Genomic DNA, 20,483 nt, shown 5'->3' on the forward strand with positions numbered 1-20,483 from the left:
TATTCCCTTCTCCTATCCCAATTACAAATAAACACTAAAAAACCAACACCTCTAGACTGTTTATTTGTGTGATGAGCCATCAGAAGCAAGGAGGGATTCATGGACTATATTTCAATTTACCGTGTGCTGGTAATCAGGGGAGCCTGTCAAGTCACTATTCAGCAGGCCCTGCAGGGACAGTGCGACAGAAGGGCGATGATACTTATTAGATCCTGCAGTTGTGCCACTGTCCCATCTCCTGGTTAATCTCTGACTACTTGTGACATCACACACTGGTGACACCCACTCTGAGCTGTCACCACTTTACAAGGCCTACTGAGTACCTTCTCTATTCAACAATCAACTTGTAGAGCAGCCACTACCACTGCAAGCCTGATCTGACTTACAGCTGGTTTGTATCAATTCAGTGTAAAGATTAATTCCAGAAAATCATTTTGGCAGAATTTAAAAATGATTATTTATTGAAGAGATACGTAAGTGACTCAAAAGAGGTTTCATGTTTATGGTAGGCTGACCGCAAAAACAGTGACATCACTGTTCAATGAGGTACAGTATGCCTCAGGCCACTTTGCTGTGACTGGATTCTGGTTAGTAAGGCTGCATAGTCACAGTACATCATCCAGTTCTTCCAAGTTGTCAGTTGATAGTTGGGGGAGGACCGGTGTAACGTTAAAAAACCATACCCCGTGGAGAAACCATACCGTCGTCACTTCCGGTCTGAAACAGCTGAGCAGCGCAGCAGTGTGCATGCTCAGAGCCACGGATACGTAAATGAACATGAAAGAATTTGAGAAGTGCGCATGCTCGGTGGGCATGAAATTCTCACGGCACTGTGTCTAATGTAATACTTGCGGCGGGTACATTAAAACACTTCGGCTGCAACATAAATCATCTCCTCTGCTATCGCTGTAACTCCCCTCATCTCCAGTAATAAAAATAAAAGCGGCGGCGGGAGTATGAGATGTAAATGTGACGGCAATCGCGGCTCCGTGATCCGCTTTTATATTTATTACCGGAGATGAGGGCAGTGACAGGGCGAAGAGCGGAGATGATTTATGTTGCAGATAAGCTGTTTTAATGTAAGCGCCGCAAGTTTAACTACCGTGAGAAATCCATACCCTCCGTAGCTGAACCGGAAGTGACGAGGGTATGGTTTTCTCACGGGTATGGATTTTTCACGGAACACCGGCAGGGAAGAGCGGGGATAAGGTGAAAGCACAGTAAACCATAGCAGGCAATCAAAGATCACCTTTAGCCAATCCGAGATAGTCTTACAGAGATCTGATTCGTTACTGCCAAATTTAATTTATAACTAAAAATAAACTGAAATTGCTAAAAATAGCCTGAAATTAGTTCTGTCGGAATTGGTTGTATGCATGGCAGTATTTCTATTGAGGAAGAACATTGTATTTCTGTCACTGCAGGTATCATTAAGCCCTGTCTTCCCGCTGCTGATCGAGGAATATTTTGGAAATGAGACGGATCCCGCTGAACTCCGCAAACGCTTCCTGGACCTTTGTGGAGACTTTGTATTTGTAATGCCGGCCCTAAAAACGGCAAAATATCACAGAGGTGAGTCCAGGGCAGTCATCATTTTAATACCAAAAAAATCTGACAAACTCATACATTGAACAATTTATGAAGTCATCAGATCTGAGAATCAGTAAGATACTGGGGGGGGGGGGGGGACAGGACGCCCCCAGTTCTATGGTGAATATTCATTGTCTGCTGATAATTTAGATGGTATTACAGCTAAAGGAACAATGTTACATACAAAACTGTTGCTTGAATTTCATGTTCACAGGAAATAGGGTGTTATACCCTAATTTTACACATCAGGATTATTTCTATAAGTGATCACATACAGCTTGTATCAGTTGTGGATATTTTTAAATGATTCATGACAAATGTCCCCATGCATGTGTAATACTATCTCTCACCCACAGGTGGTTTAGTGAGAATTTCACGTTGTGTTTTCAAAGATGGCTGCCGCATATCCAATTGACCGTGTGGCTGTGGGCGGGGAAGTGCAACCATGTGTTGCTGACCTTGCTCACAAAATGACCTGTGAGTGGTCAAGAGGAATAATTACATCCTGTGGGTGGTCTCTGGTATTCAGGGCTATAAAAAGAGTTCATAGCATGAGGAATAGGCTGTTTTTTGGAGCTGTGGAAAGACCAAGCATGCAGCTAGGATTTCTTTTTGTACTGTTCCTCCAGCTATCCAGTGTATTATTTGACCCTTCTTTGGGATATTGGGAATAGGAGTGTATGTTTGAATCTTGTTAATGGTTATGGTAACTTTCATGTGCAAGAAGCTTTATGTATTTTGATGTCCAGTAAAGTTTTGTTTTATGCTTTTTATCAAAACTGCTCTTGGTGTGTCTGTTTATTTTAAATATTCACTAGATTATTCAGTGACTGTCCAGTATACCTTCATTATAAATGTTGTTGTTCCCACATTTGTTACACAGCTAAACTCTGCATAGAAAATAATCGTCACCCAGCGCTGTGTCACTGACTCAGCCAATACCTTCCTGGCATCAGCTGCCAGGGATGTTGATAACTGAAAGGATCCTAGGGATGCTGGCAGCTGGATGGAGTCCAGGAATGATGGCGGTTAAAGGGAGCCGGGGATGAAGGCAGTTGAAGGGAGCCGGGGATGAAGGCCGTTGAATGGAGCCTGTGGATGAAGGCCATTGAATGGAGCCCAGGGATGAAGGCAGTTGAAGGGAACCCGGGGATGAAGGTAGTTGAAGGGAGCCCGCTGATGAAGGCAGTTTAAGGAAGCCCAGGGATGAAGGGAGCCCGGAGATGAATTGAGCCCGGAGATAAAGGCAGTTGAAGGGAGCCCGGGGATGAAGGCAGTTGAAGGGAGCCCGGGGATGAAGGCAGTTGAAGGGAGCCCGGGGATGAAGGTAGTTGAAGGGAGCCCGCTGATGAAGGCAGTTTAAGGAAGCCCAGGGATGAAGGGAGCCCGGAGATGAATTGAGCCCGGAGATGAAGGCAGTTGAAGGGAGCCCGGGGATGAAGGCAGTTGAAGGGAGCCCGGGGATGAAGGCAGTTGAAGGGAGCCCGGGGATGAAGGCAGTTGAAGGGAGCCCGGGGATGAAGGCAGTTGAAGGGAACCCGGGGATGAAGGCAGTTGAAGAGAGCCCGGGGATGAAGGGAGCCCGGGGATGAAGGCAGTTGAAGGGAGCGCGGGGATGAAGGCAGTTGAAGAGAGCCCAGGGATGAAGGCAGTTGAAGGGAGCCCGGGGATGAAGGCAGTTGAAGGGAGCCCGGGGATGAAGGCAGTTGAAGGGAGCCCGGGGATGAAGGCAGTTGAAGAGAGCCCAGGGATGAAGGCAGTTGAAGGGAGCCCGGGGATGAAGGGAGCCCGGGGATGAAGGGAGCCCGGGGATGAAGGGAGCCCGGGGATGAAGGGAGCCCAGGGATGAAGGGAGCCCGGGGATGAAGGCAGTTTAATGGAGCCCTGGGATGAAGGGAGCCTGGGCATGACGGTAGTTTAAGGGAGCCCGAGGATGAAGGGAGCCTTGGGATGAAGGCAGTTTAAGGGAGCCTGAGGATGAAGGGAGCCTGGGGATGAAGGCAGTTGAATTGAGCCCTGAGATGAAGGTGGTTGAAGGGATCCCGGGGATGAAGGCGGTTGAAGGGATCCCGGGGATGAAGGCGGTTGAAGGGATCCCGGGGATGAAGGCGGTTGAAGGGAGCCCGGGGATGAAGGCGGTTGAAGGGAGCCCGGGAATGGTGGCAGTCGAAGGGTGCCCGGGGGTGATGGCAGTCGAAGGGTGCCCGGGGATGGTGGCAGTCAAAGGGAGCTCAGGAATGCTGGCAGCCGAAAGAAGCTTGGGGTTAAAGGTAGCCCCGGGGATGATGGCACTTGGTAGAAAAACAGGGATGTTGGCAGCTGGAGGGAGCATGGGAATGATGGCAGCTGAAAGGAATCTGGGGATGCTGGTAGCTGAAAGGTTCACAAGGATGCTGGCAGCTGGAGGGAGTCCAGGAATGCTAGCAGGTAAGTCCTTGAAGCCCTGCCTATTAGATTAGGTGATGGTTTGGGTTTAATTCCAATTTAAATGCTTTTTTCATCTGCATTCTCATCTTGACAGTAAGGCCTGGTTACAATAGTGCAACTGCGATTTCATCTGATTTCCATTGAACTTATGTAACTAAACTGCAGCAGGACTTAGTGTGTTTTTGATCAGTTTTTCACACGATTTTTAAACTATTGTGATTTCTGGAAGAGAATAGTTGTAGGGGAAAGAATGCACTGGAATCACATAAAAATGCATGTAGATGTGTTGATGCATTTCAATGAAGTCTATAGGGCGCAAAATCACGCTGCATCACACCAAAGTAGCACAGGACCCTTACCCAAAGTTGCGTTGCACTGATGTGAACAGGCACCATTGAAATTAATGTGATCCCCATTATCATGCAATGTCGCATCTAAAATCGCACCAGTGTGAACCAGGCTTAAACCATCATCCTCTCACAGATTCTGGATATCCCGTCTACTTCCATGAGTTCCACCGTCGTCCATCTTTCTTTAAAGATATTAAGCCAGATTTTGTGAAGGCCGACCATGGCGATGTGGTTTTCTTCGTGATCGGAGGACCCTTCCTCGACGACTATAGTCTCTTTTCAGGTAAATCGAACTTCCCCAGGAACTGCCCCTTCTACCATTCACCTCACAGAATTCTAGGCTGATTCAGTGATTGGTTATCTATAAACTATCTGATATCTGGTTATCACTTTCTTGTATCTTGGCGTCTGTGGAAGCTTACAGATTGTGTCAATTCTTCTCTCTACAGCAGCCCAGACAGAAGAAGATGAAAAGATCCTTAGTAAAATCATGATGAAGTACTGGGCCAACTTTGCTCGGACCGGGTAAGACTCAAATTATTAGGACTCAGGTGCTGGAGACTACACTGCTGGGCCTGACACCAGACTGGACCATTAAAGAGAACCAGTCATGGTTGGGCTTATACAAAAATCTAAATAGCCAGTCATAATTAATTATAAATGGTGCATTGTTATCAATGAACTTGTAAAGAAAATCACAGCTCTGGTATTTCATAATGTTGTGTGCACCCAGGAGCTGGGGGAGAGAGCCCTTTATAGTGCCTTGGTGGTTAATCCTCCTGGCTTGCAATGTTGGGGTCTTTGTTTACGTTCCTAATATTATCCATATAGTGTATGAAAATCTTGCTGTGATAATATAGGTTTTCTCCCATAATCCATAAACCCAATCGAGGCATCTGCCTGTCTGTACTACTAGAGTGTAAGCTCTTCTGCTGCAAATACTGATGTGACTGGCTCAGTGTTCTCTGTACATTACTGTGGTATATGCCAGAGCTATATAAATGTATAATAATAGTGTGTGACTGGGGAGGGGGGACAATAGTGCGTAAGTTCATCTGGTAATGAGACAGATGTGATTAGTTCATTTTCTTTTTTTATTTTATTCTTTACATAAAGTTATAATAAAGGTATGTGACTACTGTGTGAATTTCAGAATGTAAGCTCCTCTGGTGCAGAATTCACTCTTCCTTTTATACTGATTATAATTTCTATCCATCTTATTTTAGTGACCCCAATGGACCCGGCCTGCCTGAGTGGCCGCGGTATGACCAGGATGAAGATTATCTGCAGATTGATATTCAGCCGAAGCAGAAGGCCGCTAAGAGGCTGAAAGACACAAAATATGAATTTTGGACCAAAGTTCTCCCTGAGAAAATCCAGAAGATATTGGAGGAGGCGAAAGAGCACAGCGAGCTTTAGATCCCTCTAGATTAAACAATAATTGAGCAAATATCCATTTCAAATGTGACTAAAGGTTGATTTTTTAGTTGTGGGTAGAGACTGGCTGGTTTATATTTTTTATATCTCTTGGAGATTCGGAAATAATGTTCTCAGCTCCACCACCACTACAGAGTCTTTCTCCTGCAGCAGAGTTGTTTTATTCCATGGGAATCCCTCATAATGAGTACAGAAAGTTTACAGACCCGGGAACTCAGCACAGGGATGGTGGGGACCCCTCATAATGGGCACAGCAGATGTACAGACCCGGGAATTCAGCACAGGGATGGTGGGGGACCCCTTATAATGGGCACAGCAGATGTACAGACCCGGGAACTCAGCACAGGGATGGTGGGGGACCCCTTATAATGGACACAGCAGGTGTACAGACCCGGGAACCCAGCACAGGGATGGTTGGACCCCTCATTCTAGATTGTAAGCTCTAACGAGCAGGGCCCTCTAGTTCCTCCTGTTTTGAATTGTATTGTAACTGTATTGTCTTCCCTCACAATGTAAAGCCCTGCGCAAACTGTTGGCGCTATATAAATCCTGTATAATAATAATAATGGGTACAGCAGGTGTACAGACCCAGGAACTCAACACAGGGATGGTGGGAACCCCTTATAATGGGTACAGCAGGTGTACAGACCAAGGAACTCAACACAGGGATGGTGGGAACCCCTGTAACAGACAGCCCCAAAATGAAGGACATCCCCACAGGTATATCTTCAGTCTACAGTATCACACAAAAGTGAATACACCCCTCACATTTTTGTAAATATTTTATTATATCTTTTTATGTGACAACACTGAAAAAATGATACTATACATTGTAGCAAAGTAGTGAGTGTACAGCTTGTATAACAGTGTAACTTTGCTGTCCCCTCAAAATAACTCAACACACAGCCATTAATGTCTAAACCGCTGGCAACAAAAGTGAGTACATCCCTAATAAAAACCTCCAAATTGTGCCCAAAATGTCAATATTTTGTGTGGCCACCATTATTTTCCAGCATTGCCTTAACCCTCTTGGGCATGGAGTTCACCAGAACTTCACAGGTTGCCACTGGAGTCCTTTTCCATGTGGATGTTAGAGACCTTAGGGTCCTCCACCTTCTGTTTGAGGATGCCCCACAGATGCTCAATAGGGTTTAGGTCTGGAGACATGCTTGGCCAGTCCATCACCTTTACCTTCAGCTTCTTTAGCAAGGCAGTGGTCATCTTGGAGGTGTGTTTGGGGTCGTTATCATGTTGAAATGCAGCCCTGCTGCCCAGTCTCTAAAGGGATGGACTCATGCTCTGCTTCAGTATGTCACAGTACATGTTGGCATTCATGGTTCCCTCAATGAACTGTAGCTCCCCAGTGCTGGCAGCACTCATGCAGCCCCAGACCATGACACTCCCACCACCATGCTTGACTGTAGGCAAGACACACTTGTCTTTGTACTCCTCACCTGGTTGCAGCCACACACGCTTGACACCATCTGAAACAAATACGTTTATCTTGGTCTCATCAGACCACAGGACATGGTTCCAGTAATGTGAACCAAGCGTTAGACTGGGGGGCCTCCAGACTGAAAATACTTTGAAGATGCCCTGACTGGAAAAAGATGGAAAAACACCGGCATAGAAGAACCCGTCTCTTCATTTTCCTCCTGAAGCCGCTGAATGCCTGGGGGAGGGAGAGGAGGAGAAGTGGGGGGAAATGAAGGGATTGGTTCCTTTATATGCAGCTACCTCCACAGCTCCTCCTATGCAGCTTCTTTCTGCTGCCCCCCCTCGTCCCTACAGCTCTGCAAGGTTCCCCCTTCCCCTCTCCCACTGGCTGCTTCAGAGGATCTGTCAGGATGAAGCCTTTTCTGAATGGAGAGTCAGTGATCCATACCGATCACTGACTCTGTGTTTACAATGCTTCAGTATGTGAATGAATGGCAAGCTGGCAGGCATTTCCAAACTTTCATTCCCTTTATATATATATATGGCACATTGTTATTTAAATGCAAGCTTTGATTCTTCCCAGCCATGTATGGGTTAACAGCATATGGTGTCCTTATTGTAATTGGTTCCCTTGGTAACCTTTACCTGTTATATGTCCGGAGACAGTCACCCATCGGCTTACCCTTGAGAAAGTCATGTGTGTTTGTGACGCAACGCGTCGGGAGAACCCGGGTGACTTCACTTCCGGTCTACAGCGGAACATACCGCATCACTGGTGGTTTGCTGTTTACAGCTCGCATCTCTTCCTTTTTAACTGTAAGTTTGCTATGTTTTGTGTTACATTAAACTGAATTTACTACACTATGAGAGCCCCCCTCTTATAATTTTTTGATGAGTGAGTGTCCCAGGAATCTACTAGATCTATTACCGATCCATATCTGCCTGAGTGATGATCCTATGGAAAGGAATATTTATTGAGCATTATATTTTTGAAGATCTATTCTTTCACATCCATAAGCCCCCTATATCATTGGAGAACGTCTGGAGGTCCCCTATGGTGATTGATTACACCAAAACGCTCATTTGAGTGTTAATGGAGGTGAGCGGCCATTGTACTTAATTTGGATTCTAAGCTCACGAATAATCGCACTTGGCTGTCACCGGAAGTGTTCCTTTTATATGTCACTGGATCACATATGAACTTTTATCATCTTCACTTGATACTACTAGCACCTTATTTTATGCTCATACTGTATTTTCTGGCATATAAGACTACTTTTGAACCTCAAAAAAATCCCCCAAAAACGGGGGGTCGTCTTATACACCGAGTATAATATCTCCAAGGTAACCTAAGTATAAGTATTACCGGTAGATCATGTAATAGGGGGGTCGTCTTATACCCCCAGTCGTCTTATACGCTGGAAAATACGGTATTTATTTGGGACTTTGTGTTATATATATTTTTATATATACTTTTTTGTATTTTGTTGCATCTAGGCATCTCACAGCATTTTTATGCTGGCCATTATTTTTGCACTTTTGATTATTATCTTGCACCATTGAATATCAGCTGCACTTTCACCTGCACAGGATATTGATTTTATATATCACTCATATTGTGCAACCGGTCTGTTGCTCACAGTCATTATTAATATTTATTTTCCATCATTTTTATGATCTATATTTGGCACTGATCACTTTATTGATTTATTTACTAGCTCTTTAGCACTTTATATATCGTCCACATTGTCATACTTGGATTGTCGTTTTATTGCCTTTTATTATCATTGTCTCAACATCATCTTTTATACTTATCCTTTTTATTCTTACGTTCACACTGGTCAGAAGCGCTGATTCCCTCTTCCTATTATATCTTTTTCAGTATGTTGTGTTCCACCATATTCACCATTTTCTGACCCCACATTATTCTGTACCTCACTGGTAGCGCTTAGGTTTCCTTCTTCCTATATTTTAAGCTCTGTACAGAGCTATTCCTATCCATTTATTCTGTGCAGCTGAGGCTTCAGAGAAGGAGATGGAAAGCTGTGTCTCAAAGGTGGAATATCAGGGGTCTGTTTAGACTCCTGATATTTCACCAAAGCCCCCCAATGGGGCTCCTAAAAAATTGTAAAGAATAAAAAATAATATTGTAAAAAAAAAAAAAAAAATGAATAAAGCAAATGGTAGAAAAATTGAATTAAAATAAAAAACTACTGACACCAATGGCACAACTACCACACAAACTTCGCACTTGCGACCGGCCCTGGCGTTCCGCCACCAGGCTGGGAAGGAAGGGCCCCGTCCGGGGGGCCCTTTATGGTTTCTTGCATTGGGGCCCTGAAGGCTCTAATTACGCCAATTAAGCTTTGTTTAGACTTGCGGTTGCCCCCCCCCCCCCCAGTCGCAAGACATAGGCATCCTCCTATACTGAACCATACCGGGCCACGTGCCTTCAATACTAGGGAAGGATGCCATGCTGGGGAGGCCCCCCTGGCAAAGCATCTTGTCCCCATGTTGAGGAAGATCAAAGGCCTCTTTCCCACAACCCTGGTTCGGTGGTTGTGGGGATCTGGGGGCTTATCAGAATTTGGAAGCCCCTTTAAAAGCAAGGGGGCCCTCAGGTGAATGAGTAAGAGTTACATAGTAAGGGACACCCTGCAGTGTACACTGTCAGCTCATTCTTGGAATCTGTCAGTTGCCAGGAATGTTGTAACTCCTGTGTGCGTGTGCATCAATAACTACCCAATATCTGAAGAAGTACGCAGCAGGACCCATAATAATTGGCAGTGAAGTAGAATGTGATGGATGATGCAGTGGTGAAAGTTGCCTGGACCTGTCATCACTGGAGCACAGAAAGGTAAGTGCTTTTCAAATTTGCAGATTATGATCAAAAGCTCTCCCCCACCAACAAAGTTTATGTCTGCTTTTAAAAGCCAAAGTTTCCCTCCCTGCAATTAAGGTAAGAGGTGGCTCTCCCTCCTCCCCATATAAAGTTTGTGTGAGCATGCATTTTCTGTGCATTGTGGTGTGAACGAGCCCTAAACCAAACCACTATATAAGATTTAATATATTAATATCCTTTCAAAAGACATTTTTTCAATCTTTTCAGCAGCTTTCATTAGAATAATCATTAGTGATCCTACCATAATGGTCCTTGTTCAGGTACTTCCTGTTTTGGGGTGACAACATGTCCATTTCTCATTGCTCTCCTGTGTTGTCACTGTCCTGTTAAATAGAGAAAACAAGTGGCTGTAGTAAATAGTAATCGTAAAGCAAAACTAAAGCAGTATTAAACCCAAAAATTTAATATATTGCAGATTACCTATCATTAGTTAATTTTTTTAGGCTTTTTTCTCTCTGTTTTCATCTGGTGATCTGGCCAGTAACACACCTCCTGTATTAGAGAGCTGTATTAGTGTTCTCCATTAGAGTGCATCTATGGGCTGCTTAACCACTTGCCGACCGCTCACATGGAGCGTACTGCGGCAAAGTGGCTCGTTATCGTCCAGCGACGTAGACCTACGTCGCTGGACTCCTCCCCTTGTGGGCGGCACGCGCGCACCGCCGGAGGCTCGCTCCCACTGTATTCAGACAAAGTGGGAGTCGGGCCAGGGGAGGAGAGGCAGTGATCACCGCCGCTCTTCCCCGATCGTCGGGGATCGAGTGAGGAGATCCGCCCGCTTGTTTTTATAAATAACAAAAGCAAAAACTTTTTTTTACTTGACTGGTTGCTTAACTGACATCATCTGCAGATCTAAGTTCATCCCTTTCATCTGCTGCAGATGAATGAACAGAAAAATACAAATGTAACAATATGTTACTTGATATCTTTGTATACTGGGGTCTGGAGAAATGTTGTTTATAAACACCGATTCAGACCATTTTTTTTGACAGCTAGAGCTGCCGACTTTTTTAAGCGGAGCTTCAGTCCCCATATGCAATTTTTTGATAAAAGCTCCTCCATGATTGTTAGTACTTATACTATAGTATTTTTATTGTCATAACTGTGTCCATCCTTGTTATTTTTAAATCTGTAATATCTTTCAGGATATCGGAAGCAGGCAGGTGCCATTAAGGGTGTGGGCATCTGAAGCCCGCTCCTGTATATTTCCAGGATTAGGTGAATCTGACTACCCAGCATGCACCTCCCGATCTCGCGCCTGCGAAGTAATGATTTTGTGCTGCGCAGTTTGTGGATTACGGGTTGCCATAGCAATTCATCTAAAATGGGGCCTAACTCCTCCTATTGCATCATTTCCTGTTTTAAAATACTGCAAAATTTCGCCATTAGGCTTCCCAAAGATGACACTGTTATCCCATGAGTCCATGGGAATCACCCAATGATGACAATGCCTAGGCAACTGGGACGAGAAGTGGCACCTCGTATTAAAAAAAAAAAAAAAGTATTGTGAAGTACTAAAAAATAGAAAAAAATATCTATTTAGGACTTAACTGCGGGTGGGCTTTGAGTTCAGAGGAACTTGTTAAAAATGGGTGTAACTCCACTTTAATGCTGGCTCTGATTAATCTTAGCCGACAATGACAGTATACTGGGAGGGGGTGGCAAAGGCAGGGCAGCGAGACTGGGCATGCCACACACGTTCTGTGTACAAGGATGACGTTTTTGTGGGTGTGTAGCACGCCCAAAGTCTGCAACTAGTTAAATTGGTTCTCCACTCTGGAAAAAAAAAAAGAAAGGTCAGCAGGTATAAATCCTGTAGCTGCTGACTTTGAATAACAGGACAGTTGCCTATCCAAGGATCTAGCGCTGTCCTCATGCGGGCTAGTTCTTTCCTAGGCTTTGGGTTCCTGGCGCCGGCATCTTAATTGTGGAGGGGGGAGGAGGACTTAAAGTGGAACTTTCTTTTTTGGGTGAAGCCCTAAAGTTTACATATATCATTTTGGATGGAGTAAGGAATGGCGAAAGCTAAGATTTCCTTTTAATGCCTATGTCTCCTGGAGGAGACTTCCCTTCATTTCCTATCCTGGAGACACAACAGAAAATAAAAGTGATCTCTACAAAGTAAAGTAAATCTCCCACCTTGTGTCTGAACTGCAGAGTCTATAAAACCTTCAGAGGCATTTCACAGTAGGTGAGGAAGCAACAGCACCTATTTTATTCCTTTTTTTCAACTTATTCCTTCCATTATCTTCTTATGCATTCCAGCTCAAGCACCCAGGGGCTTGGCATAAGAGGCATTCACCAATTTATCATTTTGGTTAATTCTTCATATGGCTAATTGCCGTGGGAATCCTGCCTTTTATGCCAAGAAGTACCTGGCGTCCGGACGCAATATTTCAGTACATGTTTTTATTTATGCCTTGTTTTGTAATATGTTGTTCATGTGATTCCTCCTTTTTTAATTATTGACTGCACATGTTGCACAATAAATATTCATATTTTGGTACCTCCCCTTTTGTATTTTTTCACCCCCCTCAAGGCTTTCTTTTGCCTGTGTTCTTTACAGGATACTTTTTATCCTGTAAATGAAGCACCAATGCTCTGCAACTACATTGTTCCCAACATTTAAAAAAAATTTCCAGGGACACTTTGCAGCACAGCTATCAATTACCACACCCACTTCCCTGAAGCTCCGCCCACTCTGCATAACTAATCTTGCCTATTTATCAGATTATAGAGTCTACTCAATATAGAGAGAATTACAGGAAATTAAAAAGGGAATTTCAAACTTAAGGCCATCGTAGCAGAGTTGGAATAAGTCTCCCATTCAGCTGCACTACTTCTGCGTAACATTTATGGGCAGCCCAATTAACAGGCGCTTCCAGGGACAATATAAATTACCTGGGACAGGCTCCTATTTCCAGGGACTGTCCCAGGAAAAAAAGGACAGTTGACAAGTATGCAACTATGTGCTTTGCATGCGGTACAGGGTGTTTATGGCTCATCCCCATTCATTGAAAGGGTCGTGTTCTGTAGCAAAATTGCCTGCCGAGTACGACAGGGGCAATACATTTTTCTGTTGGTGCAAAGCATCCCAACTGTGGCACGTGAACACCTCCCGTCCACTGCCTTTACAGCTTAGGGAGGCAGTGGGGGGGGGGGCACTAAAAACAAGGCTCAATAGCACGTTTTTGTCGCTCCTCAACCGCAAGTCTTAACAGACTGGAGAAAGTGTCCCCATGGAAAGATTCCTCTGATCCTGTTCTGGTGACAACTCAAAATGTCTGATTTCTCATCATTTTCTGTCTCAGTGACACCATGACAAATAAGGAGGATGAATTTTCCCAGCAATTAAAACCTGCCAGAAGCTCTAATCCTTCCCTTCTCTGTCCAGAAGTTGCAAACAGCTCCACCTACTGGCTGCAAGTGGTGGTTATAAAGTAATCATTACAGTAAACCCCCCTCCATTGCGGGGGTTACGTTCCGGACCCAGCCGCGAAAAGTGAAATTCCGTGAAATAGAAAAACCCTATTAAAATGCATTGTAGGCATGATTTTTTTACTGTCACTGAACGTGTAGAAGCATTTTAAGGTCTTTAAACACACTTTTAAAACAATAGAAACTCATTTAAACACATAAAAGATACTTAGAGACAGAGCAAGAGCTATGAAAAACACAAAAATCTTTCATTTTTAATGATTTATATAGTAAAATAACATTACAAAAAAAAACGCGAATTACCGGGACCGCAAAAACTGAACCGCGATGTAGCAGGGGATTACTGTATCTGTATTTTATAATGCATAAAAAGCAAGATGCCGAGCTTGGAGTAGACAAATCCTCTCTATCATTAACCACTTCTGGACTGGAAGACTTTCCCCCTAATGACCAGGCCCTATTTTGCGATTTGGCACTGCGTTACTTTAACCGACAATTGCGCAACGCTGTACCCAAACGAAATATGCGTCCTTTTTGTCCCACAAATACAGCTTTCTTTTGGTGGTATTTAATCACCTGTGCGATTTTTATTTTTTGCGTTGTAAACAAAAAAAGAGCGACAATTCTGAAAAAAAAAAAAAAAACAATTTAACATTTTAGGCCAATTTGTTTTCTGCTACATATTTTTGGTAAAAAATACACAATAAGTGTATTTTGATTGGTTTGCGCAAAAGTTATCGTGTCTACAAACTACGGGAAAGATTTATGTCATTTTTATTGTTTTTTTTTTTTTACTAGTAATGGCAGCGATCTGCGATTTTTTAGCAGGACTGCGACATTGCGGCGGACAGATCGGACCCCTGACTGACATTGTTGACACTTTTGGGGGGACCAGTGACATTACTACAGTAATCAGTGCTACAAATATGCACTGTTACTGTAATAATGACACTGGCAGGGAAGGGGTTAACACAGCGGGTGATCAAGGGGTTAAATGTGAGCCTAGGGGAGTGTTTCTAACTGTATGGGGGTTGGGCTTTTGAAATGATCACAGAGACCTGTGTTCCTATATAGAAGGATCACAGGTGCTCTGTGATCATTCCAGAGAGAAGAGTGATCAGCTGTGTTTACAACAAATAGAAGATGGTGGCATCCAATGGTTGGATTGGAAACAGGACCCTTCCCCCACCACCCTGGAATAAATGAATATTGTGCTGTATCATAGTGAGGTCGGAGATTATCATTATATTGCTCCATATCAATGCTGATTGCTGCCAATATTCATGTTATTTTGGTACTTGTATTGGTTGGCCCAGATGACCCAGCAGGTACTTTGTCCTCAGAGGCACTCACAGTAGGTGTTATTAGGGAGGATTCTGGGTACGCTCCAGGATTTCATGTACTCACAGAGATCGGTATCGATCCTGGACAGCCGCCAGTCAGTAATGTTTATTGTGCAGATCTCTGGCAGGATACCATGTACATAATACGCCTCTTTCTCCCAACGCTCACATAACCATGGAAGCTCTCATCCCCATTCCTGTGCTGAGTTCCCTGGTCTGTATACCAGCTTTACCCATTATAAAGGGTTCCGACCATCCCTGTGCTGAGTTCCTGGGTCTGTTCACCAGCTGTGCCCATTATAAAGGGTTTCCACCATCCCTGTGCTGAGTTCCAATGTCTGTTCACCTGCTTTGCCCATTATAAAGAGTTCCTAACATCCCTATGCTGAGTTCTTGGCTGTGTATATCTCCTGAATAAGAGCATCGTGGTGCTGAGGATTTTAGTGGGGCTTTTTATAAAAAAAAAAAACGAAAATGCAAATAATTTTTTTTGTTAAAAAAAATTAAATTAAATTAAAGGGGGTGAGAGAGAGGGGTGAGGGGTAAGGGAGGTGGGTGAGACAGAGAGGGGGGATGAGAGAGAGAGAGGATGCTCATGAGCATGGGCGGGAGTAACATCAAAGCTGCCCAGCCAAGGCAAGTGACCGAAGGCACAGAACCTGGAAGGAAGACCAGCTGAAGGTGGAAGCGCCCAGGACCTGCCAGACTGATCACAATGCAGCACTGGAGGGCTTGGTTTGACAGGTAAGTGTGCCGTAATGTGCTAATATGCTGTGCATACTGGTACATTATGGCATAATCCACCTCAGGGCCTCTAAAAAGAAGTAATGTTAGCAAAGTTCTTCTACAGCTTTAATATCACAGGGTCCGGGAGGTCCTTGGGCAATAGTCCAAGTGCATAGTTGCCAACATTTAAAAAAAAATTTCAGGGACACTTTTTTTTTTACCAGTGCTATACCTAGAGTAGCTGAAACCCCCCATGTTCCTCTATACATCACAGTAGTAATCACAAAATTACATGAGTACTAATAATGGGCAGAACACATATGAAAACTGAGAAGATTTCCTTTAGTTGAACTAGCAAATGTGTGCCCATTCTAGAGTTGGGAACATTGAGGATATTCAATATAATGTTGAAAAACTGTCTTTGAGGGTAAGAGGCATAGGGAAGGAGAGGGTAAAAAAGTGGGAAGTATGTGCAAATAAGGGAGAGAAATGTGGAGGGTATAACAGTGGGCACTATGTACAGGAGAGGAGTGTATGACACTGGGCAGTATGTCAGGAGAGGAGTATGGAGTGTATGACAGCGGGCAGTATGCACAGCAGAGGACTGTCGAGGGTTTGATAGTGGGCACTATGTACAGGAGAGAAGTGTATGACAGTGGGCAGTATGTACAGGAGAGGAGTGTGTAGTGTATGACAGTATGACAGAATAGTCACATAAAGAAATTCTCATAAAAGCACTTAGGACTGTAGTCAATGGATACGCTGGTGCTTTTTCAAAACTTCCAAGAATTTCAGTTTATTAACATAAAGGAGGGGAAGGGAAAAATTTGGAAATAAGTACATTGTAGCCATAGGTACAAAGCCATATGCTGCCCGTTTTTTTTTAACCCTGAGGTGGAGGCAAGGTTCCCAGGCCAATGGAATGAGCCAAGTTGGAGTCAATCCTGCGGCTATCAGGGAGCAAAGTGTTGGTGCTCAAGGGGCTGAAGAGAAGAAATGGCTGCTCCTGTTGTGCTTTCTACCAGGGGCTGTAAGCCGATGGACTGAGCAGTAGATGACAGGGGAGCCGCGGTCCACCTCCAGAAACACAGTGTGGCCGTCCTGGGCGAGGAAGCAGGATGGTGAAGCCGAGTGCTGCAGCCTAGTGATGATGTCACTGGCGCGAGCTGATGTTCCCAGCGGTGAATGGAAGGGAAGCCGCGGTCAGCCACTGGAGGCGCTGTGTGTCTAGCTAGGCAGGAAGGCAAGAGAAGGAACAGCCGGCGGCATATGGTGGTGAAAGCCGGGAGCGGGAGCTTTGGCAACAAAAGTGAATACACCCCTAAGTGCAAATGTCCGAATTGGGCCCAAAGTGTCAATATTTTGTGTGGCCACCATTATTTTCCAACACTGCCTTTATCCTCCTGGGCATGGAGTTCACCAGAGCTTCACAGGTTGCCACTGGAGTCCTCTTCCACTCATCCCTGACGACATCACAGAGCTGGTGGATGTTAAGAGACTTTGTGCTCCTCCACCTTCCATTTGAGGATGCCCCACAGATGCTCAATAGGGTTTAGGTCTGGAGACATGCTTGGCCAGTCCATCACCTTTACCCTCAGCTTCTTTTGCAAGGCAGGGGTCATCCCTGAGGTGTGTTTAGGGTCATTATCATGTTAGAATATTGCTCTGCTTCCCAGTCTCCGAAGAGAGGAGATCATGTTCTGCTTCAGTATGTCTCAGTACATGTTGGCATTCAGGGTTCCCTCAATGAACTGTAGCTCCCCAGTTCCAGCTGCACTTATGCAGCCCCAGACCATGACACTCTCACCACCATGCTTGACTGTAGACAAGACACACTTGTCTTTGTACTCCTCACCTGGTTGCCACTACACACGCTTGACACCATCTGAACCAAATAAGTTTATCTTGGTCTCATCAGACCACAGGACATGGTTACAGTAATCCATGTCCTTAGTCTGCTTGTCTTTAGCAAACTGTTTGCTAGTTTTCTTGTGCATAATCTTTTAGAAGAGGCTTCCTTCTGGAACGACAGCCATGCAGACCAATTTAATGCAGTATGCAGCATATGGTCTGAGCACTGACAGGCTGACCCTTCAACCTCTGCAGCAATGCTGGAAGCACTCATACATCTATTTCCCAAAGACAACCTCTGGATATGACGCTGAGCACGTGCACCTAACTTCTTTGATCGACCATGGCGAGGCCTGTTCTGAGTGGCACCTGTCCTGTTAAACTGCTGTATGGTCTTGGCCACTGTGCTGCAGCTCAGTTTTAGGGTCTTGGCAATCTTCTTATAGCCTAGGCCATTTTTATGTAGAGCACCAATTCTTTTTATCAGATCCTCAGAGAGTTCATTGCCATGAGGTGCTGTTGAACTTCCAGTGACCAGTATATATAGTTACATAGTTGTTCAGGTTGAAAAAAGACACAAGTCCATCTAGCTCAACCAACAAAAAACAAAAAAAAAGCAGTAAAGAAAACCCAACCATACAATCCCATATACACAATCCTATACCCGCAGTTGATCCATAGGAAGGCAAAAACCCCCCCAGCAAAGCATGATCCAATTTGCTACAGCAGGGGAAAAAAAATCCTTCCTGATCCCCCAAGAGGCAATCGGATATACCCTGGATCAACTTTACCTATAAATATTAGTACCTATTTATGTTATGTACACCTAGGAAAGAATCCAGGCCTTTTTTAAAGCAATCTAGTGAGCTAGCCAGAACCACCTCTGAAGGGAGTCTATTCCACATTTTCACAGCTCTTACAGTGAAGAAACCTTTCTGTATTTGGAGACTGAATCTGTTTTCCTCTAGACGTAAATTCAGTTCCTCTAATCTTTTCTCATAGCTGAGCTCCTCCATGCCTCTTATCAGTTTGGTTGTCCTTCTCTGCACTTTCTCCAGTTCCCCGATATCCTTTTTAAGAACTTGGGCCCAAAACTGAACTGCATATACCAGATGAGGTCTTAGTAATGATTTGTACAGGGGCAAAATGATATCTCTCTCTCTGGAGTCCATGCCTCTGTTAATACAAGAAAGGACTTTGCTTGCTTTGGAAACCGCAGCTTGGCATTGCATGCTATTAATAAGCTTAGGATCTACCAGAACACCCAGATCCTTCTCCGCTATAGATTCCCCCAGTTCTACTCCCCCTAGTATGTACGCTGCATACATATTCTTAGCCCCCAAGTGCATAACTTTACATTTATTAACATTAAACCTCATTTGCAACATAGTTGCCCAATGAAACAGTGCATTGAGGTCTGCTTGTAAATTGGAGACATCCGGTAAAGAAGTTATTCCACTGCAAAGCTTGGTGTCATCTGCAAAGACTAAAATGGTACTTTAAATCTCAGACCCAATATCATTTAAAAAGTTATTAAAAGTTAGTATGAGAGAGTGAGAGCGATAACACCAAATTTAACACACCGACTCCCCATTCACTCCTGAGACCTTGTAACACTAACGAGTCACATGACACCAGGGAGGGGGAATTGGGCCCAATTTGGACATTTTCACTTGCGGTCTACTCACTTTTGTTACCAGTGGTTTAGACATCAATGGCTGTGTGTTGAGTTATTTTGAGGGGAAAGCAAATTTACACTGTTATACAAGCTGTACACTCACTGCTTTACATTGTAGCAAAGTGTCATTTCTTCAGTGTTGTCACATGAAAAGATATAATAAAATATTTACAAAAATGCGAGGAGTGTACTCACTTTTGTGAGATATTACATACACATACCCATGATTAGTACATCTAAAACATCAATATATTTAAAAATGTCAAATTGGGCAAATTGTAAGACAACGGGACAGACTTAATACTAAATGACACTATGGGTTTCTAATTCTTCGTTCAGGCCATTTGGCGATAAAGTATTTAGCTTAAAGATCCAGAACGTTTCACGTTTACACAAAAGAGAATATCTTTTATTGGCGGTTAGGGCTATATCTGATATTTGTTCGATAGCCATAACGTCCAGACATTTAATATTTTTGTTATGGTGGGACAAAAAATGTAGGGGCACGCTATGCTTATCACACCCCTTTTGAATGAATCTCCGGTGTTATCCTACTCTCTTACGTAGAGTCCGTATGGTACGGCCCACATACAAGAGATTACAAGGGCAGCGCATGACATACATGATGAACAGGTAATGAATTGCGGATGAACAGGTAATGAATTGCTTAATAGTGACACTGGTCCTATTTTTTATCTGAAAAATACGTTTTTCCATGGGAAATAAATTGACAAGTTAGGCACCCTAATTTTTGCAGCTAAATACTATATCGCCAAATGGCCTGAATGAAGAATTAGAAACCCATAGTGTAATTTAGTATTTTGTCCATCCCCTGCTGTCTTATAATTTGCCCACTGGGCATTTTTTAATATATTGATGTTTTAGATGTATTAATCATGGGCATGTGTATGTTTTCATGCAGAGGAGAGAGGGGCTCTGACAGGTCTGTCTCTGCACAGTGAGCGGAGACGGACCTGTCACCCGCCTGCTCAGCAGAGATTGGCGGATCGATCCCCGCTGAGCAAAACATTGTCCATCGGGCGGAAAGCCTGTGTGAAAGGACCCTTACTCACCTTTCTAGTTTACTCCGCTATACCTCATGACCTCTCAGCAGCCTCCACTTACAGGGATGATAATATAGCGCAGGGTGTCCCAGGTTCTTGCAGCACCTCTGCCAGTAGCACACCACCAGCTGTAGACTATAGCAGGCAAATTTCTTTGCCCCATCTGCTGCAGCAAGAAAAAAAGAAAACACAGTCACTGCCACCTACATGCCCAGCGTCTAAATTCAAGCTTGTCAAAGC

General features: G+C 44.1%; 1 protein-coding gene across 1 annotated transcript in view; it reads left to right on the plus strand.

Moving 5' to 3' along the window:
- LOC309565289 (uncharacterized protein) overlaps window positions 1-20,483 on the plus strand; it is a 153,258-nt gene that overhangs the window by 34,660 nt on the left and 98,115 nt on the right. The window contains exons 10-13 of the mRNA XM_082270189.1: window positions 1,425-1,572; window positions 4,501-4,650; window positions 4,820-4,892; window positions 5,594-5,775. Coding sequence (XP_082126315.1) covers window positions 1,425-1,572; window positions 4,501-4,650; window positions 4,820-4,892; window positions 5,594-5,775 — 553 coding nt within the window. The remainder of the gene's footprint in view (window positions 1-1,424; window positions 1,573-4,500; window positions 4,651-4,819; window positions 4,893-5,593; window positions 5,776-20,483) is intronic.

The sequence above is a fragment of the Pelophylax lessonae genome (assembly GCF_965119305.1).
Source record: "Pelophylax lessonae genome assembly, chromosome: 10".
Lineage (NCBI taxonomy): Eukaryota > Metazoa > Chordata > Amphibia > Anura > Ranidae > Pelophylax > Pelophylax lessonae.